This window comes from Eurytemora carolleeae, unplaced genomic scaffold, assembly GCF_000591075.1.
Source record: "Eurytemora carolleeae unplaced genomic scaffold, Eaff_2.0 scaffold858, whole genome shotgun sequence".
Lineage (NCBI taxonomy): Eukaryota > Metazoa > Arthropoda > Copepoda > Calanoida > Temoridae > Eurytemora > Eurytemora carolleeae.
In genome coordinates this window covers 84,698-101,348 of record NW_019397386.1, presented here as the reverse complement: position 1 = coordinate 101,348, position 16,651 = coordinate 84,698, and the positions used below count along the sequence as shown (strand labels likewise).

The window sequence follows — 16,651 nt, the reverse complement described above, 5'->3', positions numbered from 1 at the left end:
AAAATTTCGTTTCATGCGCAACTTTCGCAAAAAATATTTCCGGTTTTGCGCAAATTGCGCAAAAAAATAACGCAAAACCGCGCAAAACTCATTGCGTTTCATGCGCAAAAATAGCGCAAAAGTTCGCAAAAAAAAATTTGCGCAAAAGATTTAGCCATTTCGTGGAAACCCTATGTGAAATACTAACTTTTAAATTTTTTATTGCAGATATAAAAACTGAACTAATTCCAAAAGAGATAGAAAGATGGGAATCAAGCTGAGGCTTGGTCTGGCATTTTCAGGAATTCACCGGAATTTCAAAAATTATAAAAGCTCTTTTAAAACCATTTTTGTTATTGTTGTTCGATTTTTTTGAAATTTTTCGAATTGGAGTTTTATTTATCTTTCTTCTCTTTTGCTACAGAACCAAAATAAATTGAGAGATATGTTTCAAACTAGAAAAGGTTCAAATTTGTCGAAACTCATGTAGTTGTTTTGAATTCGTCGCAAACTCGTATTTCTTTGTTTAATAAAAGCTTACAAAAAAAATGAAAGGAACTGAGTCTTTGCCACAAACTCTGTTTTTATAATATTGACATATCTTTGCAACCCAATGTCGCAAACCTTCGATGTTTCAAACCATTAATTTTGTAGGATAAAACATACCAAGTTTGAAATATCAACGTTTACACCATAAGGTTACAAAGATATTGAAGTTTGACAAAAACTGTAATACTTTTGACAGAAAAAAGTGAACCCCCTATTTTAATTCTAATACTTTTTGTTTTATTTTCCATAAATGAAAATGAAATTAATGAAATGCATATAATACTTGTCTGAGTCCCTAATTAGTTTAGTAGAGAACCACTTATTCTCACTTACCGTTGAACCCGGTCCTCCAGGACTAGTTTTATCAAATATGTTCGGAGTAAATATGCTCTCTGGAATTAAGGTAAATTTTAAATTTTAAACTAATTTTATTTCTGACTAGCTTGGGAACCCAAAAACTCCCGCCGTTTACCCGCACTTGGTCGTAAATTATGATTTAAGCTATTTTTCCTGATACATGTTGACCCACTCAACTCAATCTCAAAATCAAGTTAAGAATTCCACAATCGAAATTTTAGGCAAATCTGTCAAGGGGTTCCTGAGTTATGATCGGACAAACAAACAGACAGACATCAAAACAGAGATTACAACTTTATATGCATACTAGCTTGGGAACCCAGCGTTGTCCAGGGTACTCATTATTACTACCGATGTTAACTCGCACTTAGTCATAAATTACTATATTAGCTATTTTTCCCGATAAAATCGACCCACTCAATTAAGAATCACCCAAATAGAGATTACAACTTCAAATATATAGTTAAGATTTTACGAGAAAACTTGCATTTAAAGCATCACAAAATAAAATTTTAAAAAATAAAAGAAAAAAGAATATAAGAAATTAAAAAGAATAAAATAAAATAAAATAAAACAAAATAAAATTGAATAATATAAAATTCCAGACCACTATTTTAATCAGGACTATGTTGATACGACTGGAAATATAATGGTTGATATCGCAGATGGAATCGGTATGGTTTCCAAGGTAAGGTAATAGCTCAAGCATATGTGAACCCTGTAAACGCAGCTGTACACTGGAAATGCGTAGTGTTTTTAGACTTTCTTTGGTAGATTTTCCTATTTATGCAAAGTTACATAAAACATGGTGAACCCCCTTTTTTAAAGACTTTGAAAAAAATTGAAGTAAAAGAATATACTAAATATTGAAGTAAAAGAATATACTAAAAATTGAAGTAAAAGAGTATACTAAGAATTAAAGTAAAGAATATACTAAAAATTAAAGTAAAAGAATATACTAAAATTGAAGTAAAAGAATATATTAAAAATTAAACATCCTCTTGTAAATATTCGATCTTTATGGGGGTCTACAGTCTTTAATTTATATATATATAATAATAGAATTTGCGATATTTCAAATCGAATAAAAAATTTCTGACAGCTGTATGAAAAAGATATCTTCAGACAACATCTTGTAACTTAACTAAATCCCATTTTAGTTTCATGTTCTTAGAACAATGATATTTTTTGCAGAGCTTTGCAATCTGTCAAAATAAGAGTCTTTCCTTTATCTATTTGGTTTGTTAATCAATCTCAATACATTTTCGGCCAAAATTTCGAGAAAACAAATCCTAATAAGGGAAAAATGACAACCAATCACAAGAGAGAATACAAATTCATCGTAACAGTAGAAGTAGTACGCTTATCTGTAAATCATTGTGTAGAGCTAAAAGCATCTATAGAAGATCAAATGGGGGATTTCCCGAGGGGGTGAATTCCTGGGCGTCTATAAGAATATCAAGAAGATATCCCCGGGGAGGTCGTTACCTAGGTTATCATACCGGGACGTCTTTAAGTTTATCAAATTCGATTTCCCCACCCTCTCTACTGACGTAGTTGACAATAATATTAATATATTTCCAACCCTAAAATAATTTAATTAAAAATGATGAAATATTTCTATAAATCTTTGACATATTTGGTTATGAATAATAATGGATTTTACTATTGAGCGCAAGTAGATTAAGTGGGGGTTTCTTATGATCAGGAATAAAACATTTAAACCTCTAAAAATAAAATGACAGTTTGGTTACAAAGATTTGTTCACTGCAAATCACTAAGTCTTTACTATTTTTGAAACGTGATCACTACACTAGGAGGTTTTTTACAAGAAAATGTTGGGTTTGGCCACCGGAGAAAATCTTGGTCAAAGACGACCTTACAATGGAGTAAGATATAGAGGTTAATGGTTTACACATTGTTATTATGTGATAAGGAAAACCAATTCTACTTCTTCTCCATGCACCAAGATCTTATTCTTGCCAGGCTACCTTTGGTGCATGAAACATGCAATGTCGACACTTCACTGTGTAGTCACTCAAAACTGGACAGAACTAGTGAATGCATGTGTAACCTGCAAAAAAAGTTTACGGAACAATTATTCTGGATCATTTCTATATGGGATAATCGTTTCGTAAACTTTTTTTAGTATTTCACACCGAGCTTCGTGTAGCATATAGGGATATATTTATTTGAAAATCGACTAAGAAATTTTTCCATTTTAACTTTCAAAGGTTTTAATGGTTTATCAGTTTCAACAAAACCAACTGGTAATATGTATATTGTATAGGGTATAGAGTACCTGGAGTCCTACCTAGACCCTGAAGCTGGTCAACCAGGTATATATCTTTAACAAGCTTACTTTCTTTCTGACAAAAAACATATGCCAGAAACGAACCATAAACGAACGAAAACGATTCAAAAACGAAAGTTTTTAAATGTATTTGGCTTAAGTAGTAAGTAGTAAACAATCAACTAAGGTTTAATTGAAGTTAATATCATCATAATTGATCCTTTTTAAAAAAGATAATTAAAGATTCATGTGAGTATTATGCAAGGATTTAATGCAAGGAAAGTTAATTGCAGTTGCGTGTACATATTGAAACCAGTTCTTTCTGGGCGGAATTTGTAAACAAGAATAGATGCATGCAGTGTTCGTTTAGTATCCGGGGAGGTTAAAAGCATTAAATTTTGATAATTTTAATAATTCACACGATAATTTCCTAGGACCAGAATATTGATTTTTTATGTGAAAGATGGATCCCATGTCAGGCTTCGAGATCCGTCTTGTGTTTACATTACCGCCCAGAGACAGTACACTGCAGTACAAAAGATGCGAACACCTCTGAAATAACTTTCCTTGTATTACATCCTTGGTATTATGTTTGTCTTTCATGGTATTAAAGCTTGGATAAATATTAAAAGACTATTTGTAAAAAACTAATATTCTTCGCCGCTAATTTTATGATAATGATAAATCTTAAATGAGAAGGATTGTGTGGGTTAAAACTTCATTCATGCTTTTTTTAATTATCATTGTTTAAAAGACATAACCATGTTCCTCTCAATACTGTATATAACGTTAACGCGAAGCATGAACAATAAAATCTATTCAAGAAATTTTCCAAAATTTTTCTTTCAAAAATTCTGATTAATGGAAAACAATAAGAATAAGGAAAATATGAAAAAAATCTTTTTTTAAAATTTTTAAATTAAGTAATGAGTTTCTCATATCCATCTTCAGTTACAATTAATTGTATTTTAGTTTAATCATTTATAAGCATTGTTAGCGTACTTAAAGAAACTTTTTAGTCGAGGGGAGGAAGGCCAACCACAGCTATTTCTCGTCCGAGCCACATTCTCCTCATTTTCTCGACCGAGCCACCTCAAAATTCTCGTCCTTTCAATATTTTTTTTAAAGCGTCTAATCCTCCCAGATAAAACTATTTTTAAAGAATCGGGCCATGCTAGGGCATAACTGAAATATCGAATTTTTGAAACTCGAAAAAAAAGTTCCAATTGAATTAAAATTTTCAAGTTTTCAAAAATGTTTTACGCGTATTTTCATGATGTAATCATTGCATTACTTTAGTCCATCCATATTTAATGTCCTAACATGGCCAGATTTACAAAAAATAGTTTTATCTTTGAGAATTGGAAACTTTAAAACACAAAACAATCGAAGGACGAAGATTCTGAGGTGGCTCGGACGAGAAATTGTTGTGGCTGGCCTTCCTTCCCTCATCAGTCTCAGTCTAATATTTTCTATTCGTTTTTAAAATACTAATGTAATATCTATGAGTATACAGTAAAAATATAAACCTTAAATATTAGCAGGTCTATCAGAATCAACCAGTTCAGCAACCCCATCATCTACACCCACATCAGCCATACCATCTTCATCTGTTCCTTCACCAACTTCTTCTCCAGCTTCATCTTCTCCTGCTCCTTCTCCGTCCTCTATATCTCCTGGTTCTCCTGGTTCTCCTGGCTCTCCGGGAACTCCAGGATATGTTGATCCAAAGGAACCAATGGCAACTAAAAATGGAAAAGTAGTTTTCATCTCTGTAAACCAAATCACCTGCTTATAAACTATTTCTTAAAGGGACTGAATTGAATGAAATTATCCAGTATCCTCCATGCAAAAATGGCAATACCTGATTCACATCGGTCCTCTTAAAACCTTTATCTGATCAATAATGTGGGATATATTTTCGTTTTTCTAGGTTTAAAAGTGTTTATTTCTGAAAATTCCTCAATGTAGTAGTAGAGAAACCACAATTGAAAATAATCTGTTTTTATAACTATAAACATAGATATTTATTTCATACTTGATCAGAAATTACGTTTTAAACTATTCTCAATTCTCCAATATCGGTTGAAAGACAAATTTTAAAAAAAGTTATTGAGAATCTTTTTATTTTACAAGATTTTTAATAGTAGATTGTTAAGCATGAAAGTGTGTTTTTGTTCAATTTATAATGATTTTTCTCATTGCATAGTTATAAATTGGAATTTATTCTTGTCTTACAAACTGAATTTAAACTTTGAAAGAATTAAGAGCAAAGAATAAAAATTTCATCTTTCTGTCTTGAAAAAGTTTAATTTGTTAAATTCTACTGAAGAAAGAGGTCATCTGTCAAATTACAGTCCAACGAGTTTCAGTGAAGGGTTGCTTGATTTGGTTTTAAAACACAAAATATTTAAATCGTACATATTTGTTTAAAGGGACAGTAAAGGGAAAATGAAAGGGGGTATAGGCTGAAAGCTAATCACTTTAGCTCTTGATCGCGACCCATGAAAGTTTTATCTGATGTTTCTGTCTCGAGAAACTGATTTAAAACTGTGTTAAAATTATACGAAAATTCATATATGTAAAATTTTGAAAATCTGAAACTTAAATCACGTGACCAGAACTATCACCAATGGCAGAGAAGTAAACTGGTCATGTGTCTCCGCCTGTATCACATGACTACTTTACTGCACTGCCATTGGTGGAATTTCTGGTCAAGTAATACGGACGTAAAAATAATATTATGAATGAAATCTATTGAAAATAGAAATAACAAATATAAAAGTAAACCTAATTTACAATTAGCTTTCTCTGGGATATCATCGTTTTCAGATTGGTTGTTTATTTGCTGAATATGATCTGTTTAAACCTACTACTTTTATACAAAATTGTATATATATTAATTTTCGTATATATTTGACACAGTTTTATATCAATTTCTCGAGACCTGAACATCAGATATGACTTTCATGGGTCGTGATCAAGAGCTAAAGTGATTAGCTTTCAGCCTATACCACCTTTCATTTTTCCTTTACAGTCTCTTTAAGGCCAACTCTATCAATGGACTAGCTCCTAAATATAAAAGGAGGTGCAAGGATACAAAGAAATTGATTCTTTGCCACACTTTCAAATTTCTAATCCCCATAACTTTGAAACCTGATGGTATTAACCTGCGATATTTCAAGCATAGATTATTTGATCTAACAGAATAAACACAGTTTCAAAAAGCTAGATCTAAGAAATAGGGATTAGAAGATCAGAGTTTGTGGCTAAAACTCAATTTCTTTAAGTGCAATTCGATTCAAAATTCAAATCGGATACATCCTGTTTCTTCTTCCTATACTTCATGTGTTGGTTATTGTTTTTTGACACTGTTATATAGACTATATATACTAAACTGTCTTCGCTGCGGAAAGTTACTTTTTTTAGAGAAACCACTCCAGAAAAATATTAATTTTCACATATATTAACAAGGATATCTCCTCACAAAGTATTAAAGTTATCATTGTGACTCTGAAATGTAACTCTTGAATGTACAGGGTTACCTGAAATTGCGTCGACAGTCCTTTTAAAGGGAGCCACTGGCTAGGTAACGCATTTGAACCGAGAGTGCAGTATTATACATAAAACATTTAGGATTCATTTTATATCAGTGAGAAGTTTATACGGTGTATAATTTCTAATTAAGAGTGTGTACTTCTATTGAGAAATATGTTCCAAAACAACCAATTGTTGTTACATTTTAGGTCCAGGTTATTAAATACTTTCTTTTGGTGAAATTTTACAATCAAATTTAAGCTCTTGCTTAGAAATTATACACCGTAAAAGCGTCTCAGTAGTATCAAATAAGTCCTAAAATTTTTCTATTTAATACTGGTGCACTCTCCTCTCTGTCTCCTAGCCGGTAGCTTCCTTTAGAGGACGACTAACCATGGCTTGACCTATAATCTATGTAATCTGTTCTTGGCTATAGTTGGTCTCCATTTTAGATAAAGTTGTTAGAAAATATGAAGTTTACCATACGTTTGGAAGATAAGAATTGGATTGTTAAATGTTAGTGAGCTGACTAGGCTATTATAGATTTTCTTGGTATTACAGTTCTGGAGTTTTCATTGGAATTCTCATTGTTGAGTAATTCTATAAAAGATTATTCAGAGCTGGGAATTTCTGAGTTGGATACTCATAGTCATTATTGTTTGAGCTTGATATCCACTGTGACCTAAAATGGGCACTTTTAATTTGAGAATCAACAGTAAATACCTTTACTTCAGTATTCCTCCTCTCATCAGATTCAACCTCTGACTGGGTACTATAGAATTAAAAAGAACTCGGTAGTAAAAAGCCAAGATTGAGTGGTATAATGAAGCATCATTGCACACACAATATATTTACATTATAACGATACAAACGATTAGTGTTGCAGACCAACTAAAGTTGATCTAAATACATACAACATTTGCCTAGGGCGAATATATTTCCATTTGAGTCTTCTATAGAAACTTTGTGAGAACAGACTAGGTCTTGGAAGATTGGGGTATAAGATGGCCGACTATCCTGCTTTCTTTACCGGCTAGATAAATGCCGCTTTACTCCTCTCTCCAGCATTGATCTTCCCCTAGCTCTGCCCTTTAAACGGTACCAACTTGATTTCTCCCAGATAAGAAAGGAGTGCAATACCATTGCCAGCCTAGCCTGTTATATACTATAAAGGCTGAAAACATACATTCAATGTCTTCTTGGACTGGGTCTAGATTGTTTGACTTTATTCTTGGATTGCATTGTTAGGCTTTATTTCTCTGACTGGGAGCAATGAACTATTTGATACTATATACACATTGGAGAACCCTTGGTTGGGTTCACAGTATGATTACTAGTTGCTGCAGGATATTGAATAAAGATTAAATCAATCTTCATTTCAACAAAATATCGAGATCAAACATTGATCTCAATATCCACTATACAAGAGTTTCCAGCTCTAATTATAATATATATATAAAATATAAAATAGTATACCCAACTAAACATGATAATTTCCAAATAGTCTTTTATGCCATCTTCAATATTTTGACAGTTCAACAGGATAGTAAATATATGCACTATTTAGACGGATTAAAGGGAAATTAAAAGGTATTAACATGGCTGCATTCAAATTGAATTTGGAATTGACCTCAGAAATAAATTCCTCATGTCTAGATACCCATGATTCGACACACAGCATGTTAAATCTGTGCTCAGATGACCCATATTGCAACTGCTGGCTGCTAGCACCGGTCAGAATGCTCCAATTTATAAGAAATTCAAGTTAGTTTCTAAACCTATAAAAATGTTTAAGATATTTCCCATTGGTGAAGGCAGCAGTATTCTGTGAGAAGGGTAAATGTTACCCATATGATCCTAGTAAAGTAAAAAACACCAACTTAGAAGTTAAACCAGGAAATCCTTTGTTTACATGATTTTTACAATTCTGCAAGGAAACACAACTTTAATTAAACACTTACATAAATGTTTACTGCACAATCGAATTAATTGGACCAGAGAAGTTCTCAATGCATTCATTTATCTCTGAAAAAAATTTAAGTATTTTTTTCAACCCATTTTTCATTAAATTTTTAAATCAATGAGGTAAACCATATTTGACAAATGCATTATTTTTGTAAACATTGGTTTTCAGGGGTGATTCTAACTCCTCAGGCAAAACCAGCACAACCCAAATATTCAAGGTATATATTTAAAAAAAAACGTTGAACAAAAATGAAAGGAGCCTTTTTCAAATAAAAAAGAATTTCACCATTCTGATCAAAAAAATATAAGATTTATCTCTTTTTTCTATGTTGTAATTTGTATTAAGAAGAAGGGCCAAAATTAAATTCAGTTCAGGAATCTTTTAACACTAAATTTATTTTATCTCTTAATGTTTTTTTTGAAAATTTATTTTTTCCTTGAAATAACCTTCATGATAAAAAACCTGATACCTGGGATATGTTGCCACAGGCAGTAGGCAGCCTTAAAAGTGTACATACACTTACATTGTAAACTGTACACTGTACATACATGTCATAAAGGAAGACAAGGTTGTTAGCCCGGGTTGGAAAGTGTAGAAAAATGATATAATACTTTTATTTTTCTGATTCAAAAAATAAATATTCCACAAAGTGATGCAGAGCTTGCAGAGTTTGAATATCTGAACTCTTAGAAAAATATCCGTAATCCTCATAGAATTTTAAATTTTAAAATTTGTTGGATCAAAATTCGTATAAAAAAGGGGGTATATATATTCAAGCAATTATTTTTGATTTTGTACGGGAAAATATAAATAAAAATTTTGACTTCAAGACTCAAGTTTTCTCTTCCTTGTTGCTGCTATTTCACCTTTTGTTTCCTTAACTTATCCATTTATCATTTATTTTCCCCAGTTAGGCGAATACAACTCTAAAAAGTTATTCCTTTCATTCATGAAATTCGAGGAGGGAGGGGAGGGGGGGGGGGGCAGTAATGATATTTTAAGAAAATTTACATCCATTTATGGAAATGTTTTACTTTTTCCCTATTTTATGCATTAAATCTTTCTATTTTTGAACAAACACTTAAAAAATATTTTTAAAGTTTGGCAAAAGTTAATCTGAAAACTTTTTATATCACTTTGTGTTGGTGAATAGCAAAATATATTTCACTCAGTAGCAAGATGAGAGAAAACAGAAAGAATTGAGGAAAATAAATACAGTATTTATAATTGGATTAGTCAGATTGAAATATATAGTGAAAAAACATCAAAGTGTTTTCATTATTTATTTACCAATCCTAATCCACTTTTCCATCTGAAATCTAGAACATATACTACACCGCAGTTTCTGAAAAGAATTAGTTTGTCCTCATTTTGTAACTTAGTTTTACTGATGCAAATTGATATTTCACATTTATTTTGTTATTTTTTTCATAAGGCTTATTATAAAGAGCATAACTCTTTTTTATAACTCTTTTATAACTTTTTATAACTCTTTTAACAAGTTTTGATTGATAGTACAAAATGCAAATGTGTTTTTTTCGATACAGCCTGGGCACACTCTGCTCCAATCAGTTTTGCGTAATTTTAAGAAAATATCATAAAAGATGCTTTGATCAAAAAATACAACAAGATTATCTGCTTAATGTGTTGATGAATACTTTAATTTTGTGTTTAAACAGTTAGAAACTATTCATTTTCCGATGTGAAAGTTTTTTTTTATAACTCCAAAGAGTCATTGTTATAGCCTGCCTGGTATTTATATATTAAAAGTTTATCAATTTGGAAAACACACAATTTTTTACACTGCTTGGTTGCTTGGATACCCTCTCCTGTATCTCCCATGGGAAATTGAAATGTCAGTGGTACATAAGAAAATGAGAAAACGCTTTATTTTATCCGATTTATAAAATTGTTTCACAATTTGTATATCGCCGATTAAGTTTAAATTTTAGTAGTAACTCTAAAGCTAAGTATATTATTCATGAAGGCTGAACACTCTAAAGTCTTTTTAAACTTAGAAGTTTTGATTCACTTGGTATTTTTTAGATTTGAATTTTTTCTCAATATCAAAACAGATTTGAATTTTAAATCATTCCTTGTTTAATTCGTAATAAATATGATTTATAATATTTCAGTGTTTCTGATTTTTCAAATTAGAATTTAAACTGAAAATTCAATTATTCCATAGTTTTGTATTCTGGATAACAGTGTGTAAATTGGGTTATTCCCTCATTTTATGGTAAAAGTTTTAATGTCTTTTGCTAAGTGGGACTAACCCTCTGTTTCTGGTAGAACACGGTCTGCATATATTTTCAGGACAAGGTCCAAGTTAACCACAAGTTAGCATTTGGAGACAACTAATCCAAATGAGTAAAGAATATATTAAACTAATATTCATACAAATTTTAGGGCGCTTTGTGCCCAACTTCTATTTCAACTTTTAATTGTGGCTCTATCTGTGAGCATTTTCTCTTTGTACAGTATAAAACAATAACATGTGAGCATCCACAAACCTACCCTGAGGTCATGTTGGGTCCCATACAAAATTTGGTAACCTTTGGGCCGGGATTGCATGCTGAAACCTCTCTTTTTAGGTTTTTCTTCATAGAGGTATAGGCTAAGGACATATGTACACCTTGGATTTCAGAAAGCACAGAAAAAAAATATAAGGGTGTTCAGTTATATTTAAATGATTATTTTTGTTTTTTAAACAATATTGGTTAATGGTTATAGCTGAAGTTAACTGAGATTTTCAAATATTTGACATAGTTTAAATAGTTGACTAACCAAGAAGCTTTAAAATATGTTTTATTGGGCTTATGAAAACAGAAGTACAACAATAAGAACGTGGACATTTTATGAACAAGAAGCCAATAAATAAATTTAGCTAGCCGTATCACGCTCTTTAAAAATAAAACAAAAATAAAAATATGATAAAAAATTTGTTTCACAGAAAGTTTGATCCTTAATTTAACTTTTTACCAACTTACCACTAGCTTGGTATCAAGTATATTTTTTGCAAACAACTTTTAGACTTTCTTCTGAGTAAAAAGTTGAGAAACAAGTTGATATGAAAAAGAATTATTCAGTTGTTAGATTAAAAAAAATACATACCCTATTTTTGGTGAGGGAAACATTATTTTCTTTAAATATGGCTTTACGAGTGGGCATGCCTTAAGTAAGATTTGTATTAAATAGTTTTTTGTTACAATAAAATAATTATATGTTTAGGAGATCACAAGAGGAAGAAAGAATCTCAGAGAGAAACAAAAACGATGGAAAGAAAGGTCAACAAGTGCATGGTCATAACATTTTTTATCATAATTTTCTTTTAGACATTGCACATCATGATTTAGATTGAGAGATTTTTCATTAAACTTTTATAATTTTTAGAAAACTGAGTTGTAAATTAATGAAATAATGAAATTTAAATCAAAACAGAAATTTTGATACTCTTCATTAGCTTATTAACAGACTTTGAACTTTTTAAATAAACACCTAATTAAGTTAAGCAATCCAATTATAGAACTTTTAACAGGAGTGTTTACAAAAAATAATATTATCAATGTCAAATTCATTTCGGGTAATTCGTCTGTAGTTATTTTTTTGTAATATTCTTTATTAATTTCATTTTTCGAGAACAATTCCTGTAATGTAAATAAAAAAGTTTTAGCCAGGTCTGAATACAGAGAAAACGAAAAGATTATAGCCAGCACATCATCTTCTATTCTTCAACCTGCAACAGAGAAAGCAACAACAACAACAACAGCATCAAGCACTGTAGCTAAAACGGAGCCTACTGATCCCAATACTCCCGCACCCTCAGCTGATCAAGTTGAACTAGAAACCCCTGTCTCTGGAGGGAAGCGTGTTCTGTCCTCACTAAGGTACGGTTCGGAAACCTTTTTCAATATTTTTGTTTTGTTGTACATAGGTCTTGCCGCCAAGTATGAAAAAAGTATAAATCGCATTTAGACTTCTCTCGTGAATTTACAGTTTGCTGCATAGACATCAGCTATTTCTTTTTTTCCCACATAATCTAAATACATACTTTGCTTGTCTGTCAGGGTGTTTGTATCCAATAAACGTCAAAACGACTAAACCGATCGGGCCAAAATTTGTGGTAACTCACATAACTCCAGGAAAGATTTATGGACTGTCAATTTTTGCCTGGAAAACAATGTTGACATTTATCATTTTAAAAATGCGCCAATTACAACAATTTGAGAAAGCTAAAAAATACTACTTTTAGAGCAACAGTTTAAGTTAAAATTGTAGATAGAAAAGAGCGCATGAAGAAAACCTTGAAGGAATTTTGTGTTAAACTAAAATCTAACTTTAAAAGATAAAATCTCTATCTATTTATAAGAGATAAAATCACTATATATTTATAATAGATAAAATCAATATCTCTTAAAAAAAATATAATCACTATCTGTTTATAAAAGATAAAATCAATATCTATTTATAAAAGATAAAATCAATATATATTCATAAAAGATAAAATCACTATCTATTTATAAAAGATAAAATCAATATCTATTTATAAAAGATAAAATCAATATTATAAAAGATAAATTAATATCTATTTATAAAATCTGTTTGAAAAGAAAACTAATTTTGAAGAGCGAATAATTTAAGTCAAAGAGGGGCAGAAGTTAAGATAAAAAGTCTACAAAAAAGGAGAAAATAGAGGGAAAAAAACAATGAATAAGGTTTAAAAGAAAAGGAAAGTAGAAAAGGGAAAAAGAAAAAAATGAAAAAAAGAAAAGAAGAAAAGGAAAAATTAAGAACAGAATTAAAACAAGAAAACAAGAAAAAAAGAGAACACGGGGATAGGGGTAATTTATCATGAAAAATAAAGGAAGGGACTCATATCAATGAAATAAAAAATGTTTTCCATGAAGGAGCACTTACACTGATTGATATTCAACTAATGTACTCCTATGAATTAATTATTAGATAAATAAACACGAGTGATAAACATATAAATAATAAATAACCCAGAATAGTTTGTGGTATGATTCTCTTAAATCTTCTCTAGAATCTTCTCTTGACTCTGTAAGAATCCTGGAAAAGATTCTCTGGCAGCTCATGAATTGAATAGGACGGAAAACTTTCTTCTTCTCAACATTATACAACATTATAAATAAAACAAAATACACACTTATTCAAACTTTTCATCAAGTAAGATTCTTTCCAACTTAAGAAAAATTCAAAATTATACTTTATACTCTTTCATCTTAACAGTTGTCTAGGAAAAAAAGACATCAAAGTATTCTAATATTACCAACAAGTTTTAATTAATTACAAGTACTTTACAGTGAGGTTAAGACAATTTTACTTTAGCAAGGGTTCCCAACACCAATTTTTCCCACAAGACATCCAGAGTGCTTGTTTTCTTAGACAAAATTGGTCTAGGAAACCCGTGGTTAAAGGGACTGTAAAGGAAAAATGAAAGGGGGTGTAGGATGAAACCGGATCGAATCTCAGGCGTTGAACGATACATATAAGACATATATCTGATGTTTTTGTCTCGAAGAAATTGATATAATACTGCGACAAATTTATACAAAAGTTCATATATATATGCAATTTTGTATGAAAGTTGTAGTAGTATAAAACAGATCATATTCAACAAATACGCAACTAATCTGAAAATGACGATATCCCACAGAAACCTGAGAATTTCAGGTTTGCTCCTGTTATAATTATTTAATTTTTATTTTGCATTTTTAATAGTTATAATTGATAATATTATTACATATAGTCTGTATACTCCGTATTATACGTCACCAGAACTTCAGCCAAAGCCAGTGCAGTATACTGGTCACGTGATTTCCGTCGGTATCACATGACCAGTTTACTGCACTCTCATTGGTGGGCGTTCTTGTGACGTAATAAGGACTTATAAATAATAATATCAACTATATCTATTAAAAATGCAAAATAAAATTAAAAAATTATAATGGGAGCAAACCTGAGATTCTCAGGTTTCTATTGGATATTATCGTTTTCAGATTAGTTGCCTATTTGCTGAATATGATCTGTTTAAACCTACTACTTTTATACAAAATTTCATATATATAGATTTTCGTATAAATTTGACATAGTTTCATATCAATTTCTGGAGACAGGAACATAAGATAGATGTCGTATATATATCGTCCAACTCCTGAGATTCTCAGGTTTCAGTCTATACCCCTTTTCATTTTTCCTTTATAGTCCCTTTCAGTAAAAATTTATATTTTCCGATAATATAGGTGCACATAATTTTATTGTCTTTTGAGATGAAAACGCGCCTTTTTAAAAAAAAACTTCTCAGAGCGGGAGCTTATTTACTTAATTCTCTCAAGGGATGTAAAGTAACTGAACTTTCCTCTGTTGAGGGGATCATGGTCAGTAAAGTTGGTCAAATGTTGGTAAAATACATAATTCCGGAGAAAATGTTTATTTTGTTTCCTAATCATAATCTATTTAGAGGTTTACTCAATAATACAAGCAAACTTCTAGTTAGACTTGTTTCCAGGTAAAGAGATCATTCTTTTTTTACATTTATATCTATACAGGGTTACACACAAAGGATGAGAATTTAGAGATGACTACACAGAATTTAGTCAGTTTATACGTTAGCAAATATACAAACCCCAAACCTCAAATTAAACCTTCGGATCCTCACATTTGAGTTTCAATTTTCATTAAGTCTCAACCTTTACTGGGTAACCCTGTCATTTTATGTTCTCTGAAATCCAACCATGAAATAAATCAATCTATGAATATATATAAATACATATATATTTCAGTTTTTAACTTCACATTTTTTATTAAAAAATTAATTATACTAAACATAACGTTTCACGTCTATCATGACGATCCTCAGTAGTTACAATTTTTTAAACATATATAAATATATATATATATATATATATATATAATATTCCAGAATGTTTCCCTGGAACAGAAGAGCACGAAGACGACTTCAAGGAGAAGAAGACGAGTTATAATATTATCATTTACTCATATACAAACTTCCCCCGAAATTCTGAAGTTTTCAAGAATATCAAATGAACGTCAAAAATAATGGATTCCGTAATTCTGAAATCTTTCAAGTGCTCAATATTTATTAAGTGACTATCTGGGGAACCCAGCTTTGCCTGGAGGAACAATTTCTCGACCCAAGGTCATTACAAAAGTGTGAGTGATGTTAAAGAACCCAAGCAACAATAATGCACATTGCACAAGCAGGTTTCACTTTGGTGAAATACAAAGCAATGAGATAGCAGTTTTAAAAAATATTTTATAGAAATGTTACAAGTACTCCACCCTGCATAGCACTGTTATAAACTGTTAGTTTTCCCCATTGAAGGGGTCAGAAATAGTAAAAAAAAAATAGAAGAATGGAGAGAACAAAGGAATTGAGTCTTTGCCACAAACTCTTATTTTCTAATCACTATATCTTTGGAACCAAATGTTGCATACCTTAGATATTTCAAACTATGAACTCTGTTAAATCAATTAATCTAAGTTTGAAATATCAAAGTTTTGCAAAATCGAGTTCTAAAGATTTTGTGGTTTAAATATTTGATTTTGTTCCAAAGACTCAATTCCTTGATCAGACAATATCTTTTGTACTATCTACTCATTAAAAGGCTGTAGGCGTAATTTAAAAGTCTCAATAAAAAGATGGCAATGTCCGATTTACAACAGTACCTTTCAAAGCTATCTGATTAAGTTTGAATTAGAAAATAGATATGCTGGTTTTTGTTTCTTTAAACTGTTTATTTTTATTTCTGGTTTTTCTGTAAGAAGCAAATGAGAAATTCACAGAAATAAACACTTTTTGCGTCAGATTAAAGTTCAAGGGTACCGTTGTAAATCAATCATTGCTATCTTAGCATGAAGGGTTCACACAAATTTACGCTTACAGTCCCTTAAAGGATTTGTTCCATTATTCTTTGCTACTTTATTAC

At 30.8% G+C, this 16,651-nt stretch overlaps 1 protein-coding gene across 5 annotated transcripts; it reads left to right on the top strand.

Moving 5' to 3' along the window:
* Positions 1 to 205: 205 nt before the first annotated feature.
* Positions 206 to 16,130, top strand: LOC111714011 (DNA-directed RNA polymerase II subunit RPB1). 5 transcript variants are annotated; one of them, XR_002767860.1, is made up of 12 exons: positions 206 to 281; positions 882 to 931; positions 1,508 to 1,573; positions 3,176 to 3,224; positions 4,720 to 4,910; positions 8,530 to 8,611; positions 8,850 to 8,898; positions 11,913 to 11,983; positions 12,355 to 12,568; positions 13,726 to 13,868; positions 15,163 to 15,210; positions 15,625 to 15,666. XR_002767860.1 is itself a non-coding variant. In XM_023489010.1 (11 exons), exons 1-11 carry the CDS (start codon positions 245 to 247, stop codon positions 15,683 to 15,685), a joined length of 915 nt encoding a protein of 304 aa, XP_023344778.1. In that variant the 5' UTR covers positions 206 to 244; the 3' UTR covers positions 15,686 to 16,130. The 5 variants fall into 5 exon arrangements, 4 of the variants coding, with proteins under 4 accessions (XP_023344778.1, XP_023344780.1, XP_023344779.1 ...); XM_023489010.1 differs by lacking the exon at positions 13,726 to 13,868 and having other exon boundaries at positions 4,723 to 4,910; positions 15,625 to 16,130; XM_023489012.1 differs by lacking the exon at positions 13,726 to 13,868 and having other exon boundaries at positions 11,913 to 11,968; positions 15,625 to 16,130.
* Positions 16,131 to 16,651: the final 521 nt, after the last annotated feature.

What these genes read in the sequence shown, in the direction of transcription:
- LOC111714011 (XM_023489009.1), top strand. Translation starts at nt 245, where the DNA reads ATGGGAATCAAGCTGAGGCTTGGTCTGGCATTTTCAG. An exon ending in CCCTGAAGCTGGTCAACCAG is followed by an intron (nt 3,225 to 4,719) that starts GTATATATCTTT and finishes CTTAAATATTAG; the next exon opens with CAGGTCTATCAGAATCAACC. An exon ending in CGTGTTCTGTCCTCACTAAG is followed by an intron (nt 12,569 to 15,162) that starts GTACGGTTCGGA and finishes TAATCTATTTAG; the next exon opens with AGGTTTACTCAATAATACAA.